The following is a 19877-nucleotide window of genomic DNA, read 5'->3' as shown; positions in this document are numbered from 1 at the left end:
ACACGCGCGCTCAGAGACCACAGGCTCCTCCCGGCGGTGCCGGCTGCGCGCGCAGCCCCTAGACAGCCCAACCGCCACTTAACGGCTGTCCCCGCCCCACTGCGCGCGCAAGTTCCCAGAAAGAGGCGGGGCCAGGAGTGCGCACAGCGGCCCATCTTGGGGGCGGGACATTCCGGGGGCGGGGCAGCGCGTGCGCAGAGAGCGCGAACAAGAAGGCGGGAAAAGACGGAATGGAGCGGCCGGGAGTAAGCTGCGCTTGTTTCCTTCGCGCGGGCGGCAGGCGGACGGGCAGGGAATGGCAGCGATCTTGGGCTTCCCCGACGAACCCGAGCCCTGCCGCTTGTCTCCTGCCATCGCGGCCCCTCCTCGCCCGGCTGGGCTCCGATTTCCTGACTGACCTACCGGGCCCTGACTAACCGACTGATTGTGTGACTGACGCGCCGACAGCCCAGGCCAGACCGACTTCCACGCGTGGCGAGTGGCAGGAGTAGGGTAGAGACAGACTCAGACATCCGCGCGCCTCACCCGTTTTTCTTCTTCTTTTTCTGCTACCTCTTTTCCCTCCTTGAAGGCCTTGAGCCGACTCGCACACCAATTAGCCCAGGCTCCCCAGCACCCCATCCGGAGCACCTGTCCTCACCCCGCCCCCTCCAGGTCTCCCCACCTCAGTCCTCCTGTGCTCCAGGCACAGGATCCCCGCGGTCCTCGTGGTGCCCGTCCCAGCACCCCCCGTCTCTTCTGCGGGTCCCCAACATGCCGCAGCGGCAGACAGAGGTGCCCAGGGTTGAAGGGGCAGGAGGAGGGGGATCTGACCACTTCTCGCTCTCCTTCGACCTCTCAAGCGCTGGCCGTGCTCACAGGTGGACATGCCCCAGGTAGAGTGCAAGGACCAGGAGCCACAGCTGTTGGGAGAGAGCCAGGAGCAGCAGCAAGGCGAGGAGAGCCGCGAAGAGGAGGCTGGTCGAGGGTCAGCTAGGTGAGGAAGAACCCGGCCCATCGAGTCCAAATAGACCCCTGAGTCCCTCTCATTCACCCTTTTCTTCCACAAGACCCTACCAGTGTCTGCTCTTGTCGCATTTGTTGCACATACTCGTCCAGCATCTCCCATGTGCCTGGGATGGAAGTGCTGGGGACACAGCAGTGAGGTGACATTCTAGGGGAACGTCTGTAAACTGGGGAATATGCAGTAGTCAGGGGATGCTCAGTGCTCTGGGGGAAAAAATAGGGAGAGAGTGACAGGTGGCCAGTTTATTTATTTATTTATTTTTAAGTTGATAAAATACATTTTGTTTATTCTGATGCAAAGCCAGTCTAAATCAGCTAAGTCTAAATTATAAAATAAGCTTTTAACAACTACAAAACAACTTTTATTTATATGCATTAGCCAATCTAAATTAATCCAGCCAAGTATTGCTTTGAAGAGGCCCTGAGATACCTGGAGTTCATTTGAAAATGAAGAAAAAATTGCTTAAGAACATCATATAGCAGTTCCTGTTCAAGACAGCTATGTATTGGGTTGGCCAAAAAGTTTGTTCGAGTATTCCATAAAATGGTCAGAAAAAACCCGAACGAACTTTTTGGCCAACCCCCTATGATGCCTGTGAACTCCCCTCCTCCCAACAGTCTACAGCTACACATGGAACAACTTCCTCTTATAAAAACCTAAAGGCTGGCTGAGTAATAACTACACATTAGGCAAATGAGAAGAAATCACATCAAAGTGGGTAGGAAAGGCTAGGAAACAATCTCACCATGTACCCCACCCCCAGTGCAGTGTCCCACAAGCAGGAGGGAACTCAAACCCTGGAGCTTCTCCCTGAGGACTAAAGGGTTCAAACCCACTCCTCAGGCATTTCAACTTTTAAGACATACACTGGAGAGATAAGCTCCCCAAATATCTAACTCTGAAAACCAACAGGGCTCATGTTCCTAGACCCACCAGACTCTAGTGATCTTAGAAGCTGCTCTTTTTTTTTTTTTTTTTAACATCTTGATTGGAGTATAATTGGTTTACAATGGTGTGTTAGTTTCTGCTGTATAACAAAGTGAATCAGCAATACATATACATATATCCCCATATCTCCTCCCTCTTGCGTCTCCTTCCCACCCTGCCTATCCCACCCCTCTAGGTGGTCCAGGTGGCCAGTTTAGATCAGAGGGTCAGGGAAGGCTTCACGGAGGAGGTGACAAGTGAACCATGAGGGTAAGGAGGACTACACTCCAGGCAGAGAAACAGCAGCTGCAAAGGCCCGGAGGGAGGACTATGCTGGAGCAGCATGAGTAAGAGGGAGATAGTAAGAGATACAGTCAGACAGGTGATGGGACTTTGGATGATAATTACCCATGAAAAGATTTGGAATAGAAGAGTGACAGGAAGTGACTACAGCAGGGTGAGGACTATTGTTAATAAAGTTTTATTAGAACAGGGTTGCTTCTGCAGAGGTGAATTGTTGCACCTGAGACCATATGGCCCGCAAAGCAGAAGACTTCCTATCTGGCCCTTTATAGAAGTTTGTAGTCCTCTGGACTAAAAGTCTCCCTCTAGCTGCTGTGTAGAGAATAGATTATTGAGGGCAGGATTGGAAGCAGGGAGGCCAGTGATTAGGCAGTTGGAATAATTTATGTGCAAGATGACCCTAACTTGACCCAGGGTGGATCCATGTAGGTGATGAGAAGTGGTCAGATTCTGGATAGATTTAAGAAGATAGAACTAACATAAACTGCTAGGAGATTCGATGTTGGAGTGAGAGAAAGAGGAGTGTCACGGATGACTTTAAAAAGACATTTTTGTCTTGTACATTTATTCACCAAGTATTTATCAAGGGTTTTCTTTACCCAAACACTGTTTTAGATGCTGGGGATGCAATAGTGAACAAATCAGAATTCCTGCTCTCTTGGAGCTGACTTTCTTTCACTTAGTAATACGCACTTAGTAATTTACACAATGTACCCCAGTTTATTTATCTACTCACCTATTGAAGGACATCTTGGTTGCTTCCAAGTTTTAGAATTATGAATAAAGTTGCTATAAACATTCATATGCAGGTTTTGTGTGGATGTAAATTTTCAGCTCCTTTGGGTAAATACCAAGGAGCACAATTGTTAGATCATATGGTAAGAGTATTTTTAGTTTTGTAAGAAACTACCAAAATGTCTTCCATAGTGCCTGAACCATTTTACATTCCTGTCTTCAATGAATGAGAGTTCCTGTTTCTCCACATCCTCACCAGCATTTTGTGTTGTCAGTGTCTTGGATTTTCCCCATTCTAACAGGCAGTAGTGGTATCGTTGTGTTGATTTGCAACTTCTTTACGAAGTATGAAGTTGAACATCTTTTCATATGCTTGTTTGACATCTGTATATCTTTTTTGGTGAGGTATCTGTTCAGATCTTTTGCTTATTTTTAAATTGGATTTTTTGTTTTCTTATTGCTGAGTTTCAAGAGTTTTTTGTATATTTTGGGTGTCAGTCCTTTATCTGATTTGTGTTTTGTAAAGATTTGCCCCCAATCTGCGACTTGTTTTTTCATTCTCTTAATGGTGTCTTTTGCAGAGTAGAAGTTTTAAATTTTTTTTTTTAACTTTTTTAAAAAATATTTATTTATTTATTTATTTAAATTTATTTATTTATTTATTTATGGCTGTGTTGGGTCTTCGTTTCTGTGCGAGGGCTTTCTCTAGTTGCGGCAAGCAGGGGCCACTCTTCATCGCGGTGCGCGGGCCTCTCACTATCGCGGCCTCTCTTGTTGCGGAGCACAGGCTCCAGACGCGCAGGCTCAGTAATTGTGGCTCACGGGCCCAGTTGCTCCGCGGCATGTGGGATCTTCCTGGACCAGGGCTCGAACCCGTGTCCCCTGCATTGGCAGGCAGATTCTCAACCACTGCGCCATCAGGGAAGCCCTTAAATTTTAATAAAGTCCAACTAACCAATTTTTTCTTTTGATATTGTATCTAATAAGTCACCACCAAACCCAAAGCCATCTAGATTTTCTCCTATGATATCTTCTAGGAGTTTTATAGTTTTGTGTTTTAGTTTAGGGCTATGATATCTATTTTGAGAAAAATTTTGTGAAAGGTGCAAGGTCTGTGTCCAACTTCACTTTTTTTGCATGTGGATGTCCAGTTGTTCCAACACCATTTGTTGAAAAGACTCTCTCCACTGAATTTTCTTTGTTCCTTTGTCAAAGATAAGTGGACTGTATATGTGTGGGTCTATTTCTGGGGTCTCTATTCTGTTCCATTGACCTATTTTCTATTCTTTCACCGGTACCACACTATCTGGATCGCTGCAGCTTTATAGTAAGTCTTGAAATCAAGTAGCATCAGTCTTCCAACTTCATTCTTCTTTAATATTGTGTTGGCTATCCTGGGTCTATTGCCAAGCTGCCTTTCTAAAAGGTAGATAATTTTTTTAAAAATGTGATTTCACTTGGTAGCAAGTGCTGTGAAGAAACAAAACAGAGAAGGAGCAACTAGAGTGGCAGGGAATTTAGAGTAGCTGGCGATCTCTAAGGAGGTCATGTGAGGAGGAGCCAGCCAGGAGGCGCCCAGGACCCCAAACATTCCGGGCAGAGGGAGCTGCAAGTACCAAGTCCCTGAGGCAGGAGCAGGCCTGGTGTGTTCACAAAACAGTGGGAAGCCCAGCATGTCAGGCCTTGTGATTGGCAGCAGTGACAGCCGGGGTACGCTGACAGACATGCTCATACACTCCCAAGTGCTTCCATCTGACAGGAAAGGCATATACTGAACAAGTACTGACACGGAGGAGGTCAGGTAGTAGGAAAATGTTTCCCTTGTGGGCAGGGGAGGGAGTGCCAGAGGGGGACTCAGCACAGGCTAGGTCACAGGGCATTTTGTCGGCTGTGGACTTGATCCTAAGGATTTTTGGTTTTTTGGTAACAGCTTTATTGAGATATAATTCGTATACCACACACTTCACTAACTTAAAATGTACAATTCAATTGTTTTTAGTACATTCACAGAGCTCTGCAACCATTACCACAGTCAACTTTTTAACATTTTCATTGCCCTGAAATAACCCTTTGACCCCTTAACCGTCACCTCCCAGTCCCTGCGTCCTTCCCAGTCCCTGGCAACCACAACTCTACTTTCTGTCTCTACAGATTTGCCTCTGCTGGATATTTCATATAAGTAGAATCATACAATTATGTGGTCCTTTGTGACTGGCTTCTTTCACTGAGCATCATGTCTTCAGGGTTCATCCATGTTGTTGTAACATGTATCAGAACTTCATTCCTCTGTGTGGCTGAATAATATTCTATATTATGGATGTACCACGTTTTATTTATCCATTCGTCAGCTGATGGAAATTTGGGTTGTTTCTGCTCTTTGGCTCTTGTGAGTAATGCTGCTATGAACACCCGTGTACAAGTTTTCATTTCTCTTGGGTAGATACCTAGGTGGGGAATGGCTGGGTCATAGAAGTAACATGCTCAGGTTCCTGTTATAAAAAGACACCGGCTGCTCTGTGAAGAATGGGTGGGAGGGGGCATGAGTGGACCTGGGAGATAGGTGGGAGGCTTCTTCAGGGGTGGCATCTAGCAGGGCAGATGGAGAGAAGATGAGGGGGGTCGTCTAGTGAGGCATGAGGAAGGGAATGAGCTGAGGACGTCTCCCAGCTGCGGTGTGCTGGAGCCAGCTCCTGCCCGCAAGAGCCAGTTCTACACATCTCTTCCCGACCTGGCATTTAGCAACTTCATGTTAGTAGCTTGAAAGTGGCTATAGTGGGAGTCTCTGCACCATGGAAATCGGCAGACACTACAAATCAAGGCTTCCCCTGCCACTACTGCTCCCCGCTTTCTGGCTTGGGGCAGTTTCCAGCTGGCAGAAGCACAAGTTATATTTTGCCTTTGTTGAGTCTGAGGTGACCAGAGACATACACACGAATGCATCCAAGATAGGGGTTGGACTTTCTGACGCAGAATCCAGGGTGGGGGGGTGGGTGGTCCAGGGGCTGGAGATGGTGCTGCTTCAGTGAAGGAGCTCACCTGGGGATAGAACGAGGCTCAGGACAGGGCGCCTGAGGACTGCACGCACAAAGCCAGCTTCCTCTTGCCTCCCAGATTCCTCAGTTGTAAACCAGACCGCAGGGCAGAATGGTTTCCAGGTGTGTGCAGTCAGTTGGAGACCAGAAAAAAAAGAAGGAAATAACTGAAGTAGTTTGATAACACCTTCCTGCAAATAGTATGTTTAGACTGGGGTCTAAGTGGTGAGGAGACACAGACAACTGCGAATCACTGAGAGACTTCGAGGAGTTCCAAAAGAGCTTTGGGCTGAGAAGCAGATGAACTAGAACCATGCGAGGACCAGTTAATAGATCTGGTAATAGCAGCAGACTCTCAGTGACATGATTAAAATGTGAGCACATTTCGGGCGAGAAGAGCAGAGGGTGAAAGGAATGGGCTCCGCAGCCTCGATTCAAACCTTCCCCCTTCCTGGCTGTACTTCAGCAAAACATCGTTTTGCCCAAGCGCCAAAGATTCTGTTGTGTTCCTCCTTGAATGTTTGATTAGCTTGCCTCCCCTCCTGGGACTGCCGCCTGCGGTGGTCATAAGTGGCTGGCGGATTGTTTACTTGTATATCCGTTAGAGGCCACGGAGGGAGGGCCCCACCAGTGGGTGGCTCTGGCTCACACGCCTGCCAATCACAGCTTTACCTGGAGCGAACAGATGGTCTCTTCGCTTAAACCCATTTCCTCCGCAGTTCCCGGGCCCCCTGCCAGCCTGAGCTCTTCTCGGGAACTAGGTCCTAATCCTCAAAGCCGAATTAGGTACTCCTTAGAAGGACAGACCGTCATAGATGAGCGGAGGGATGTGTTCACAGCCCCCATCCCGACCCCCCACTGCCCTACCCCGTGCGCACGCGGCCTGCTGTGTTGAGCTGACTTCCATTCCCTGGCCTCCATCCAGGGTTGGGCAACAGAGGCAGGCCCGGGAATGGGGGGAAGCCAGTGGAGAGGACACGGTGCATTTTGTTTATTAAAGTTAATTGGTGAATGCAGGCCCAGGGAAGCCTATGATTCATTAGCATCCTGATTAATATGCAGCTGCTGAGTATTAAGAAAAATGAAATGGAAAGGAATAAATCCCCAAAGGAGAGGTTGGGGAAAATCAAGAAGCTCTCTGCAGACATCTGATGCAGGCCTTTGTCCCATAACGAAATTTGAGTGAGCTGAATTCCATTGATTTTTCACCATTTGTGTAGCTGCCACGAAGACCAGTTCCAGCTTTATCCCTTGAGCTTGAAAAAGGAGCAACTTTGAACAGTTAGCAGCTCAAGCAGGTTGTGAGCAATTACACAAAAAGAAGCACCTGGTTCTATCATCGATTTTAATTTCAGAATCCTATACTGTTGGGACAACAAAGCAACTTTGGGTGCAAAGTGGCTTAAGAGCAAGAATGTTACATCTGGCTCTGGCTCCAGCAGCAGTTCATTCATTTCGGTATTCGGCAAATAGTTGTGATGCCTTTGGAATGAAGGCAATGCAGTCCCTGCCCAGAGTGTGCATGGCGCCTGGGGGGAATGTAGTGTACAAACTGGCAGTGTTGTGATTAGAAAGCAAAGGTGAGGTAAGGATGCTCCAAAAGTTGCCTTGTGAAGCTGACAGAAAGGAAAAATCATTTCAGGCAAAGGCTGATGAGTTTGGTGAAACTGTGGAAGGTTTCAAGTTGCTGGGAGTGGAGGGTGAAAAGAGAAAGTGCAGGCCAGGGCCCTGGAAAGCCTTGTGTGCTGTGCTAGGGAATTTACTTGCTCCTGCAGCTGGTGGGGGCTCTTGTGGGCTGTGGAGCAGAAGTGGGACATCAGATTGCGGTTATAAGGTCACTAGGGCCCAGATGAGAATGATAGGCGTGGGGTTGTGAATGATTGGGTGGGGAGGAGAGGATAGATTTGGGAGAAATTAAGGAGGTGGAAATGAAAGGATTTTGTGACAGGATTTGGAAGGACAGAGAGAAGCCAGGCTCCAGGCTGACTGCTAAGTTTCTGGCTTGGGAACCAGGTGGCTTTTGGTGTCATTCAATGAAATGAGGAGGGAGGACAACATTGGGCTGGTGTGCAGTTTTTTTTGCTGTTGTTTTTTTTGGCCGCACTGCCCTGCATGTGGGATCTTAGTTCCTTGACCAGGGATCCCCTGCATTGGAAGCGTGGAGTCTTTATTTTTTTTAAAAAATAAATTTATTTATTTATTTACTTATTTATGGCTGCATTGGGTCTTCATTGCTGCGTGCGGGCTTTCTCTAGTTGTGGCAAGCAGGGGCTACTCTTCGTTACAGTGCGCGGGCTTCTCACTGTGGTGGCTTCTCTTGTTGCGGAGCACGGGCTCTAGGTGCGCGGGCTTCAGTAGTTGTGGCACATGAGCTTAGTTGCTCCGTGGCATGTGGGATCTTCCCAGACCAGGGCTCGAACCCGTGTCCCCTGCATTGGCAGGCGGATTCTTGACCACTGCGCCACCAGGGAAGCCCTGGAAGCATGGAGTCTTAACCACTGGACCACCAGGGACGTCCCTGCTGTGCAAATTTAGAGGAGTTTGAAATGCCTCTGGGACAGCCAAGTGGAATGGGCCTGGGGATAGTCAGGTACCTTGCTGGGAGCTCAGAAGTTTGGGAGACATGAAAGCATGGATGGTAATGAAAGCCCTTGCTAGTCATTCATTCATTTATTTGATGCACTTTTATTATTCTTCCCATGAGAGGTAGGTACCGGGGACAGCAAAACGTTTTTTAACAAGAATACCCAGGGAGACTTTAGTTGGTCTGTTGTTTTCTAGCTGATATAAGGCTTTGCTATAAAATGTCTGCCTTGATCAGAGGCACACTTTCTCATCTTGACAAATGCACCGAACACAAGTGTCTGGCTTTGGAGGCAGATGAACTTGCATGCTTTGTGTGAAGCCAGAGGAGGGAGGACTAGATCAGTATCCTTCACTCATTCAACAGACAGTGGAGGACTTACTATGTGCTGGTTGCTGGGAATGCAGAGATAAATGGGGAGACAAGGGTGTGGACAGTGACAAGCATAGGTCATAGGCGGCTTGGAGATGCCGTGGTCTGGGCTAGGTCTCCCAGCCAGAGAGCAAATGCAAAGGCCCAGGGGCAAGAAAACTTCTGGTAAGGAATACACGAGGACAAGGACACAGCCGGCGTCTCAGGCCTGAGGACTTTTGTGTCAATGAGAGCCTGGCTCTCATGCACCCCAGTTTCACTGTGCTTGCATCCTGAGCCAAAATGAAGAGCTCAGGCAGTCAGGGAGAAGTCAAAAAAATAGTTGTATGGAGGAAGCATCCAAAAATCAAGACGTGTTTTTCTAAGTAGCTGTGGCTGGCTTGCAGTCATGCCTGACTTTATGGTTGTGTGTGAACTGGTGTGTTGAGGAACTGCTGTGTTGGCACCTCTGAGTCAGCCATTCAGAGCTGGAAGCACCTCAGGGGGCGAGGAGGAAACTGAGAACTTTGGGGGAAGCAGGACACAGGCTGGGGGTCAGGCCAACTGGGCGCCACACCCGGCTCTGCACAGACTGGCTGGTGATCCTGAGAAAGTGACACAACCACGCTGAGCCTGTGCCCTCAGCTATGAGGTAAAGATGATGGGAATAGACCCCAAAGCGTGGTTGTGAGGATGCAGCAAGATGAGGCATGTAGTTTAGCATGGTGCATGGCAGATAAAGCAAAGAAATGGCAAAAAAAACAAGCAGCTTACCTTAAACATTTTAGCTTAATTTAAAACACCAATGGGTCTGCTGATCAGATTGCAACTGTTTTCTTTTTTTTGCATAAACCTCATTCATAATGCATTACCCACAATTTCCACTTTTGTGTTTTTATAGCAGAGCAAAAACTTACAGGCCTTGACAAAGCGATCTGTATGCAGAATCCTTCTACATTTTTATGTTCTACATTATATATGTCCCAATATATAGCTGTCTCCCCCACACTTGATTTAATAGTTATGTTTTTTTAGGGTCATCTTTAGTCATTCCATTTAGCTTTATTAGACACCTGTCCCTTTTTCGCATGTCACTAGCTAACACGATATTTAATGAATTGCATAATTATAGTCATGTGTACAATGTGGGACAAACATAACTAACTCTTTTGAGGGGTATTTTTAAAATTTTTATTTTTTAACATAACTACCTCTTAACAGGCCACCTTACCTGATGGGAGCAGAGACACGCAGGTACACTAACCCCAGGTGGTCTGCATGCTGCTATGAGCGTCACTAAGTAGGTTTAGAAAGGGATGGAAAGGGATTCAGCAGGCTGGTGACAGGAAGATCATCTAAGAAAGCATCTAAACTATTTTTAATATTATTGATGCTCATTTCAAAGCAGCAAGTTTGTGTAATAAAACGACTGTGGGCTTTGCAGTCAGGCAGATCTTCTTGTTCTGGAACCTTGGGCAGATTTTGTTTGTGCTCCTGGGTCTGCTTTCACAGTTATAAGATGGGATGCCATCCCTGCCTCTCAGGGGTGGGGTGGGGGTGTATGTGTGAATGAAATAAACAAGTGTCACCCACGAGAGACACACAACACAGGTTCTCCTCCCACCACGGAGCTAATTCAGATCAGCCGCTGTCAACAGTTTGGCGCTGATCTCAGTTTCCTATACTTTCAGAAGTCAGGTTTCTAGCCCCTCTATGGCCACCTCCAGTGCCAACCGCCAGCTGATGATGCTGGAAGGGAAGTCGGGACCCTACTTCTCCTCTCTGGACTCGAGCATCGACATCCTGAAGAAGAGGGCCCAGGAGCTGATCGAAAACATCAACGAGAGCAGGCAGAAGGACCATGCCCTCATGACCAACTTCAGAGACAGCCTCAGGATCAAGGTGACGGATTTCCCCCCACATACTGCCAAGCCCCAATGAAAGGGGAGGAGGTTCTTTATGTAAAAAGTGAAAGGAGAGGGAATGAACCACAGTTATGTTCCCAGCATGGTGCTAGGCAACTTGCACGCAGTACCTCATTTCACCCTTACAACTATCCTGCAAAGAAGAGATTGGACCCACTTTGTAGATGGGAAAAGTAAGGTTTGGAAATAATTTGCCCAAGTGAGAGAACCAGGATAAGAAGCCAAGGTTCATCTGCACCCACAGCCCAGGCCCTTACTTCATGCCAGGACTAATGGCTGTGGCAGGAGGGCATTGAGGCATAACATGCATTGTCACACCCATTTGTCCTCCAGAAGTCGAATGATTTGTGACAGGAGAGTGGAGGTCCCTGGACATGGCTGGGGCTTATGTCTAACAAAGCCTGATGTTATGTTCAGGTCTGGTGTTAATGGCTGTCGCCGCCAATGCTTCTTCAAAATGCGTAATGGGTCCTGTGAGCTGGACAGCTTGTGGATTCCACATGTCATCTCTCAATGACAGGCTGACTTTTTTCCCTGCCCCCCACCATCTCTACCTACCTTGTACATAGAAAATGTAGAGAGTAGAGAAATATATAACATAGCAGAAAAAAATATAAAAACACCCTTATGATACCACCTCCTAGAAGCCACTTTGTTGCATGTTTTCTTCCAGTCTCTGTTCTATATACTTTCCTCCTAACCTGGTTGAGCTTATACTATATACATAATTTTGCACCTTGTTTTTTTTTTAATATTTATTTTATTTTATTTATTTATTTTCCTTATTTTTTTTTGGCTGCGTTGGGTCTTAGTCGCGGCACACGGGATTTTTGCTGAGGCACACGGGATCTTTTTCGTTACAGCGCGCGGTCTGCTCGGGTTTCTCTCTAGTTGCGGCGCGCAGTCTTCTCTCTAGCTGTGGCATGCGGGTTTTCCTCTCTGTAGTTGTGGTGCGTGGGCTCTGTGGCACGCGGGCTCTCTAGTTGAGGTGTGGGAGCTCAATAATTGTGGCACGTGGGCTTAGTTGCCCCACAGCATGTGGGATCTTAGTTCCCCGACCAGGGATTGAGCCCACGTCCCCTGCACTGGAAGGCGGATTCTTTACCACTGGACCACCGGGGAATTCCCGCACCTTGCTTTTTAAAAAGAAAAACTTAACATACAGGCAATTTCACCTCCAGTCACAGGAGTTGTTTTTACCACTTTTATAAGATAAATTGCAGAAATCTGAAAGAGCCAGCTAGAACAAATGTCTTGTGATGCCTCTTGTTTGACTTTCCAAGAACACATCTTATTCTTTCAAAGGTTTCAGACCTAACAGAGAAGCTAGAGGAGAGGATGTATCAGATTTATAATCACCACAACAAGATCATTCAGGAAAAGCTCCAAGAGTTCACCCAAAAAATGGCAAAGATCAGTCACCTGGAAACAGAGCTCAAAGAAGTGTGCCACACCGTGGAGACCGTGTACAAAGACCTGTGCGGCCAGCCTGAGGTATGACTGAACTCACACATTCACATGGGTCCCGCTGGAGGAACGAGAGTTGTAGCGGCTAAGGTGAAAGTAAATGTCAACAGAGAACAAGGACATTAGCACCGCCGGGCCCTAAACCCCACAGGGGCCACTATTACTGCAAAAGCCCTGGGGCTCTTGCCATCCCACTTGTGGCCCCGTGCTCCCCTGTAATGTGTTGAGTCCGAACTGAGAAGCTGGACCGTTATTTCCCACACTGTGCGTCAGCTCTGTGGTGACAGAAAGGACAAAGTCCCCTCAGCCCTCAGCCCTGGCAGTGCCTAACTGGGTTTATTTATTACAGCTGAGCCCAAGACTCAGGCGTGGATCACTCTGGGGCGGCCGAAATCCCCACCAGGTCCCAGCGCGCTTCACAGCCCCGACACATGTTCCTTTCCCCTGTGACTGAAGTAACTTCTCGGGTGGTTACAAGTAACTGTGGTCCGACACTGTGGGCTCAGACATGCAGACTCTTTATTATTCTCTCTTTCCCCCTCACTCTGCTCCAACGTCCAGCATAAGGCACTTACCCTAAGATGGGAGGGTCAGAGGGCGCAGAGTAAACTCTTGCTGTGTGGAGGGGGTAGTCTGCGTAGTCAGACACCAGGTGGGTCTCACAAGTTGCTTCCATGTCACTCTCCTTCCCTCTCCCTGCTCCCCTGTCAAAGGGAGCTTCTGTTCCAAGGTGAGTGGAGTCTGTTCCCGTCCACAGTTAAAACTGGACTGAGAAACTCAGTACAGAGAGTCCCATCTTCTTTTTAAGGAACACATTTGAATGACTTCAAAAGGGAAATTTTGATATTTAAAAATCAGCGTCTCTCACTTCCCACCAGAAGAATTGGCTCCATCTGCCACCTCCCTGGCTAAGCTCAGAGCGCAGTATCTCCCTGGGAAGGGGTTTGGTACCATCCAGGCTCCCAGGTGAAGTGGGTTCACTTGCTGGCTGTGAACGCCTGGATCCCTGTGATTGCCCTTCCGAGGATCAGAGCATGGATGTCATGAGTGCCTGGGCAAGATAAATGCAGTTGGTTTGGAGTCTTAACAGCTCACAACTTCCCTTTAAAGTCAACCTTCATGTCTCCCCACAGGCTACTACTTTGGAAGAAGAACAGACCCACAAAGACAGCGAATGCTGACAGCTGCCAGGAGAGCCCCCCTTAGTGACAGCCACCAAGGGAAGGCTCAGAGGCCACCGTTCTGGCCATGCTGAGAAAATTGTTTTTCAGAGTTCTGTAATGCATCTTGGCAAAAACCGACCGACCAACCAACCCAAAGCTCCCTGTGCCAGGCCCAAAACTGCAGCGAGTCCAGCCCTCACCATGGGCCAAGCTTTGGTGCTCCCCGATTCACCCGACCCCAACCCCACACGGTTGATTAAACGTTTGATTTTCAACCCAGCCATGCTTTCTTCCCACAGAGGTGGAAAGAGCTGATGAGCTCTGCAGAAATGGATCAGGCCCTTTCTCACCCACAGGAGGAATGGGAAAGCAAACATCAGACAGTTAGTTGCCTGTCCCAGATGATCCCCCATCCTAGAGCCACCGCCCCACGCCCCACATTCCACATCCCATCCCACATCCACATGTCTAAGTAATACTTTACAGCCCTCAGTGTTCTCATTTGCTCTTCCTCGGCTTCCAGAGGTGGAAGGCAGAGATTATGGCCTCCCTTTTATGGAGCAAAATAATTCTATTTTCTTCCTAAAGTGCAAATCTGACCCTGTCCCTCCCCTGCGTAAAACTATCTGAAGGTGCCCTCTGCTTGTCCTCCGGGTCATTGTCATGCCTGTAGAAACCCCCACCCCCAGCCCTCCTTCTTGCTGTTTCTGGAATGTCCAATCCAGAATAGCACATGGACGCTATTTCACCATCTCTGCCCAGGGAGCTCCTACACCTCCCTCAAGGCTTAACATGGTCCCACTTTCTCCCTAAGAGATTGAGTGCCTGTTACAGCTCCCTCCAGTTCTGTGTGACTCACAGTGGAATTGTACACCTCTTTTCTTTTTTTTTTTGGCTGCACCACGGTTGTGGGGTTTTAGTTCCCCAACCAGGGCTTGAACCCAGGCCACCGCAGTGAAGAGGCCGAGTCCTAACCACGGGACCTCCAGGGAATTCCCCACATCTCTTTTCTTTTTAATTATCTTTTTCTATGTCTGTCTTCCCATGAGGCAAGGGGTTCTGGGCCCCATGCGAGTCACAACTAGTTGTCAGGTGCAAACACCACATAAAATGGAGTGGTGGTTCCTGTGTGTAGCTGCACTCTCACTCCCTTGCATCCACCAGCTCGCTGGGCATTAATGCCCCACTCTGGGAATGCCTGAAGAAGCCGTAAGCAGGCTTGGGAACATCCCTCCCCTGGAGCATAATGGAGGAAAGGACTGGGAGGGTTTACTTCCACGGTCCCAGTGTGGGCCACTCCAGATGAGGGACACAGGGTGGGACTTGCCCCAGGTCATGCTGCCAACTGGTGACAGCTGGGAGTAGGACTTGGGTCTGCTGTCCTCTTCCCCAGACGTGAGGCCACTGTGAACCCCGCCCCAGGGATCCAGCCCCCACCTTCATAGGTGTTCACGGCCTCCAGGTTCATGGCATGCCGGATCACGTGATACTCATCAGAAATCCCATTCCCTCCCAGCATGTCTCGGGCCTGGCGGGCAATGTCCAGGGCCTTCCCACAGTTATTCCTCTTCAGCAGGGAGATCATTTCCGGGGTGGCCCTGGGAACAGCACAGACGTGTAACGAGCATTGGATTATAAAGAACTGACCCTGCTTTGGGCATCCAGGCATCCCTACACCCTGGGCAAACCCAGCTGGGGAGGAGGGTTACCGTCACAGCAACAGACACAGCTTGTAATGAGGGAGAGGCAGGAAGGGATGGGTCCCAAAGGGCCACCAGGCAGGAAGGACCTCTCTCTCCAGGGCCAGCTGCCACCATGCCCAGAAGGGGCACTGGGTCCTCCCACCACAGCTGCCTCCCGCTTCCTCCCCAAACACACAGCCCCTACTTGTCTTGATCCTTCAAGCGGCCGAGCTGCAGGCAGGCATGAAGGCCCAGTGTGATCTCGGTGAGCATGTCCGCCAGCTTCTTCTGAATCAGTTGGTTCTTGGCCAGTGGGACACCAAACTGGATCCTATGTGGTCAGGGTCAGGGTAAGTACAAGGAGGGCCCTACTCCCCAGTCCTGTCCCAGGGCCTTCCCATGCTGCCTCAGCCCCCATGCAGCTCACTCTGGCCCTATTGTTGACTGAGCCCCTCACTGCTCAGAAGGACTTCCTCAGCCATTTCACAGAGCAGGGAACTTAGGTCTCGTGGGTGGGGGCCGGGGGGGCGGGTAAGAGACGGAACCCAAGCCCCCCCCCACCCCCCAGGAGTTCTCATGGCAGCCCCTACACACCTGTCCAGGGTGTACTGCCGGGCCGTGTGCAAACAGAACTCAGCAGCTCCAAGCACACCCCAGGTGATGCCATAGCGGGCATTGTTTAGACAGCCGAAGGGACCCTGCAGGGTTCAGAGGGGGCCTCAGCCCCACCAAGAGGAGATGAGAAGCCTGTGCAGAACTAACTTTTAAGTAGGAGGGGGAGGCCCCCTCCCCAGACACCCAAGACGTGCAGTCAGTGTAAACAAGGGGGACTCAGGGCAACTGTTTAAGTCACACATGGCCCTGACACCAAAGCTCATGCACATAAGGTCTTGCTCACTGCCTGCTCACTCTTGGTTTGCATACAGTTCTACCCAGCCCAGGGTCTGGACTGGATGCTCAGACCTAGGGGCTGATGTAAGGAGACAGGAAGATACACATGCATCAAAGGATTAAGCTGGTTCAGGCCTATATGTACTGGGCAGAGCCAGCATGAGTGAGATGGTCACCAAAATGGGGCAGCTTCTGCACATCAGTGAGCCAGGCAGAGCCTCTCCAAATCACTACTGTGTGAACTCCATGTGTGTCTGTTCCCCAGCTGGGTCTCTAGCATGGTGCCTGCCCAAGAAAAGAGAACCAGCAGGTGACCTGATGCCAGTTCCCAAGGTGGCTGCTGCTTACCGCCAGACCAGACGCCTTGGGCAGCACATTCTCCTCTGGCACTTCCACATCGTCCATGATAATCATACCCGTGGCCGAGGCCCGCAGAGAGAACTTTCCCTCAATCTTGGGGGCCGAGAGGCCCCGCATCCCCTTCTCCAACAGGAAGCCCCGAATGCAACTATCTTCACACCGAGCCCACACTACAAACAGGTCGGCCACAGGTGAGTTGGTGATCCTGGAGGCAGGACAGGCAGTGAGGTGTCTGGCCGTCACCCACTGCCCTTGCCCACCTGCCTGAGGCGCCCAGGCCTCTCACCAGGTCTTGGCCCCATTGAGGGTGTAGCTCCTGCCGGACGGGTTGTGGCGGGCTCTGGTCTCCATGCTGCCGGGGTCACTCCCATGGTTAGGCTCTGTGAGCCCAAAGCAGCCCAGGAGCTCCCCCTTGGCTGCAGGCATGAGACAGGGTCACGAGGCTGCCTCTCGCCCATTCATTCCCTCTACTGAAAATTGTCAGCCTCTCCACTGAGCCAGGCCAAGGCAGATCCAGCCCTGCCCTCACAGCACTCCCAGGTGGTGGGGGGACAGGTCTCACCCAGGCCATAGTCACAATGCCATGATGGGGTGAGGCCCAATACAAGTCATGAAAGGGTGGGCTAAACTGTCTTGAAGGGCAGTGAAAAGGAGTTAAGCAGGAAAAGGTGTAAAGAGCAGTCCTGGTAGAGGGACCAGGATGTGCAAAGGCCTAGTGGTACAACTGAGAATTCCAAGTAGCTGAGTGTGGCTGGGAAGGAGCTATCAAGGAAGTGGCCAGAGATGAGGTGGAAAGATCAGCAGAGGCCTGCTCACATGGGGTTTTGTGGACCCAGTTAGGAAGTTAAGACTTTAAACTTTGGACTGGAATGGGGAGTACAGAAAGCAAATCATGGGGGATATGATGGTGGTGAGGAAGGGGCAGAGTTAAGAGAGACCTAGGAAATAAAAAAAAAGAGAGACCTAGGAGAATCAGATGTGGGGGTGAGGCCCAGGGTCTAGCAGGGGGCCTGAGTGGCCACTGGTAATATCCTTGGGGTGAGGACAGAAGGCAGCCTGGGATAGCCCTGCCCCTGAGTTTCAGACCACTGGGACTGCCTTCCTTCCACCAGGCTCCACAGGCAGCTGCTCACCCAGCCGGGGCAGGTACTTCTGTTGCTGCTCCTCGCTGCCGTACGCGTAGATAGGGTGCATGACGAGGGAGGACTGGACACTCATCGCTGACCTGTAGCCACTGTCCACTCGCTCCAGCTCTCGGGCCAGGAGCCCATAGGCCACAGATGAGACTCCAGCACAGCCATACCCTGGTGGGGGCGGGGGGGGTGGGGGAGGGGAGAAATAGGGCAATGGGGGACAAAGCCCTGCCCAGCTGAGATCAGTGACTCCTGGGGCCCAAGAGACAGAGATACATAGGGGCACCCAAGGAGAGGGTACCAAGCTGGCCCTTACTTGAGGGTTTCATCCCCACAGCCACTTCAGACAGAGGGATTAACAGCCTCTCTTTACAGACTGGGAAACTAGGCTCAAGGAAAGGAAGGGGCTTTTCAGGACAGAGTGGGGGCTGCAGAGTGTGGAGAGAAATTTGTCCCTACCTTTGATGGTGGGGCCCAGCACACCCAGCTCCCCCATCTCTGAGATGATCTCCCGGTGAAAAACTGCAAAGGGACAGATGCCCAACTTCAGGCCCAGCCTTGGCCCACTGGAGCCCCAACCCAGGACCAGAGGTGCCCTAAGGCCCAGCTAGAGCAGGCATAGCTGGTGTGAATGGTGGAGAGTGTGGTTCAGGTGGCAGCGGGAGCTCCAGGGTGCCCACCCGCCTGCCTGGGCACCTTCGTTGCGATTGGCCAGCAGGATGCGGGGCATGAGGCGCTCCTGGCAGTAAGTGCGGAAGGTGTCCCTGATGAGGATCTCATCTGCTGTCAGCTGCTCCTCCAGCAATAGTGGGTCCCTCCAGTCAAACTCGGGCCGCGAGGCTGGGCAGAGTTGGAGGAGGTGGGGCTCATCCCTACCCACCCGACCACCACACCCTCCCCTCCCCCAGAATCATCAGCCCCATCCCTCAACCCCCATTTCGCTCCCAACAAATGTGGGCTGCAAACAGGACTGACAAAGTGGCCTTTCTCGGGGAAACTCACTGCCTCAGCGGCCCTGCCTCCCCGCCTGGGCAGCCCTCGGATTCCGGGACAAAGCCCATCCGGGACAGACAGACAGTTAGACAAGGGCCGCAGACGTACGGCGCGACAAGGGGTCCTTACACTTGGCTGATCGGCTCTGGGTCTTCCCGCCTTTTTCTGCAAACACAGGACGGGGAAATCACCCCGGGGAAGTCCCCGAGCCTCAAGTTTCTCCCTCCCCATCCCACCTCCAGTCCGGCACTGACCGGTCTGCGTCGCCGCCGAGCTCCATGAACGAAGGACTCGCAGGCTGGGCCCACGGCTCAGTAGCCGCCCATAGACGCCTCTCAGGGCCATGTGTGCAGCGAGCTGGCGAGCGGAACAACCAAGGCCGACCTGGAGGAATGGAGGCCTCTGAGCGGACTGGCTCCCCTGGCCCTTTGCGCCCTTCGCCCCTATAGCCAGTCCTTACCTGGAGCCCCGGGCTCACCGCACAGGCCACAGTGCTACTGACCAAGGTTTTTGACCTCCGGAGGGGGCGGGCGGAGAAGAGGCCAAATGGGGCTTGTCATTGGTTCTTCCTAGGACTCCGCTCTTTCACGGCTCTGCCTTTTAAAGGGGCCACGGCAGCCTTGCAGGCGTAAGCGGGCGCGCCCAAGCCGAGGCACCTTAACCCCTTTAAGGGGCGGAACAGAGAAGGGGCGGAAGACTAGTGCGCCAACTCGATTGGCCAGCTGTATTCCTGCTCTGATTGGCCCTAGGAGGGAGCTCGGCCCACTCCTGGTGGTAGGGGGCGAGGGCAGAGTCTGGAGTTAAAGTAGGCAACTGAGGCACGAGAAAAATGAGTCCTAGTACCCAGGAGACCAGACCTCAAGGTCTCCTTTAATGGGGTACTCTGTGTGGGAGGAGGTGGGCTCTGGTGGGCGATCTCAGCCCAAGCTGTCTGCCAGTCTGTCCCAGGAAGCTTGCTAGCCACATGTGACTGTGTGACTTGGTGTGATTCCCTGTGCTTTGTGATTCTGTGCGGTTGATTGAGCCTGAGTGACTGTGTATCTATATGTGAATGGGGCTGACTGTTTCTGTGACGTTTTGGGGCTGTTGACTATGGGTGGTTGTGTGCCTGTGTAACTGTGACTGTGTGTGACTGAATTTCTTTGTGGTTTCTTGTCTAATTGTAAGCTCGTGTAATGGTATTCTGTGTGATCGTGTGTTTTTGTGGTACTGTGTGCATGACTCTTTTTTTTTATAATTTTTTCAGGGCTACTGATTTTTTTTAAATTTTTTATTTTATTTTATTTTATTTATTTATTTTTGGCTGCTTTGGGTCTTCATTGCTG

General features: G+C 50.6%; 2 protein-coding genes across 5 annotated transcripts; one reads left to right on the top strand and one right to left on the bottom strand.

The window, feature by feature from the left end:
* Window positions 1-208: 208 nt before the first annotated feature.
* Window positions 209-13755, top strand: SYCE2 (synaptonemal complex central element protein 2). The gene is made up of 5 exons (XM_059918251.1): window positions 209-245; window positions 843-976; window positions 10630-10840; window positions 12169-12357; window positions 13464-13755. Exons 1-5 carry the CDS (start codon window positions 231-233, stop codon window positions 13509-13511), a joined length of 597 nt encoding a protein of 198 aa, XP_059774234.1. The 5' UTR covers window positions 209-230; the 3' UTR covers window positions 13512-13755.
* GCDH (glutaryl-CoA dehydrogenase) lies at window positions 12833-19071 on the bottom strand. 4 transcript variants are annotated; one of them, XM_059918247.1, is made up of 12 exons: window positions 19013-19071; window positions 18807-18936; window positions 18661-18717; window positions 18256-18399; window positions 18019-18081; window positions 17560-17730; window positions 16713-16842; window positions 16415-16631; window positions 15770-15873; window positions 15381-15506; window positions 14931-15091; window positions 12833-13381 (listed from the first exon to the last, which is right to left on the bottom strand). In XM_059918247.1, the coding sequence occupies exons 2-12, from the start codon at window positions 18895-18897 to the stop codon at window positions 13308-13310; spliced, it is 1338 nt and encodes a 445-aa protein (XP_059774230.1). In that variant the 5' UTR covers window positions 18898-18936; window positions 19013-19071; the 3' UTR covers window positions 12833-13307. The 4 variants fall into 4 exon arrangements, with proteins under 4 accessions (XP_059774230.1, XP_059774232.1, XP_059774233.1 ...); XM_059918249.1 differs by having other exon boundaries at window positions 18682-18717; XM_059918250.1 differs by lacking the exon at window positions 18661-18717.
* Window positions 19072-19877: the final 806 nt, after the last annotated feature.

Source organism: Balaenoptera ricei, chromosome 3 (genome assembly GCF_028023285.1).
Source record: "Balaenoptera ricei isolate mBalRic1 chromosome 3, mBalRic1.hap2, whole genome shotgun sequence".
Classification (NCBI taxonomy): Eukaryota; Metazoa; Chordata; class Mammalia; order Artiodactyla; family Balaenopteridae; genus Balaenoptera; species Balaenoptera ricei.
This window is presented reverse-complemented; position numbering and strand designations above follow the sequence as displayed.

Coding starts and splice junctions, on each gene's coding strand:
- SYCE2 (XM_059918251.1), top strand. Junction 10,841..12,168: donor GAGACAGCCTCAGGATCAAG/GTGACGGATTTC, acceptor ATTCTTTCAAAG/GTTTCAGACCTAACAGAGAA. Junction 12,358..13,463: donor ACCTGTGCGGCCAGCCTGAG/GTATGACTGAAC, acceptor GTCTCCCCACAG/GCTACTACTTTGGAAGAAGA.
- GCDH (XM_059918246.1), bottom strand. CDS start 18,897: ATGGCCCTGAGAGGCGTCTATGGGCGGCTACTGAGCCGTGGGCCCAGC. Junction 16,843..17,559: donor GAAGTACCTGCCCCGGCTGG/GTGAGCAGCTGC, acceptor TCATGCCTGCAG/CCAAGGGGGAGCTCCTGGGC. Junction 16,632..16,712: donor CTCAATGGGGCCAAGACCTG/GTGAGAGGCCTG, acceptor TCCTGCCTCCAG/GATCACCAACTCACCTGTGG.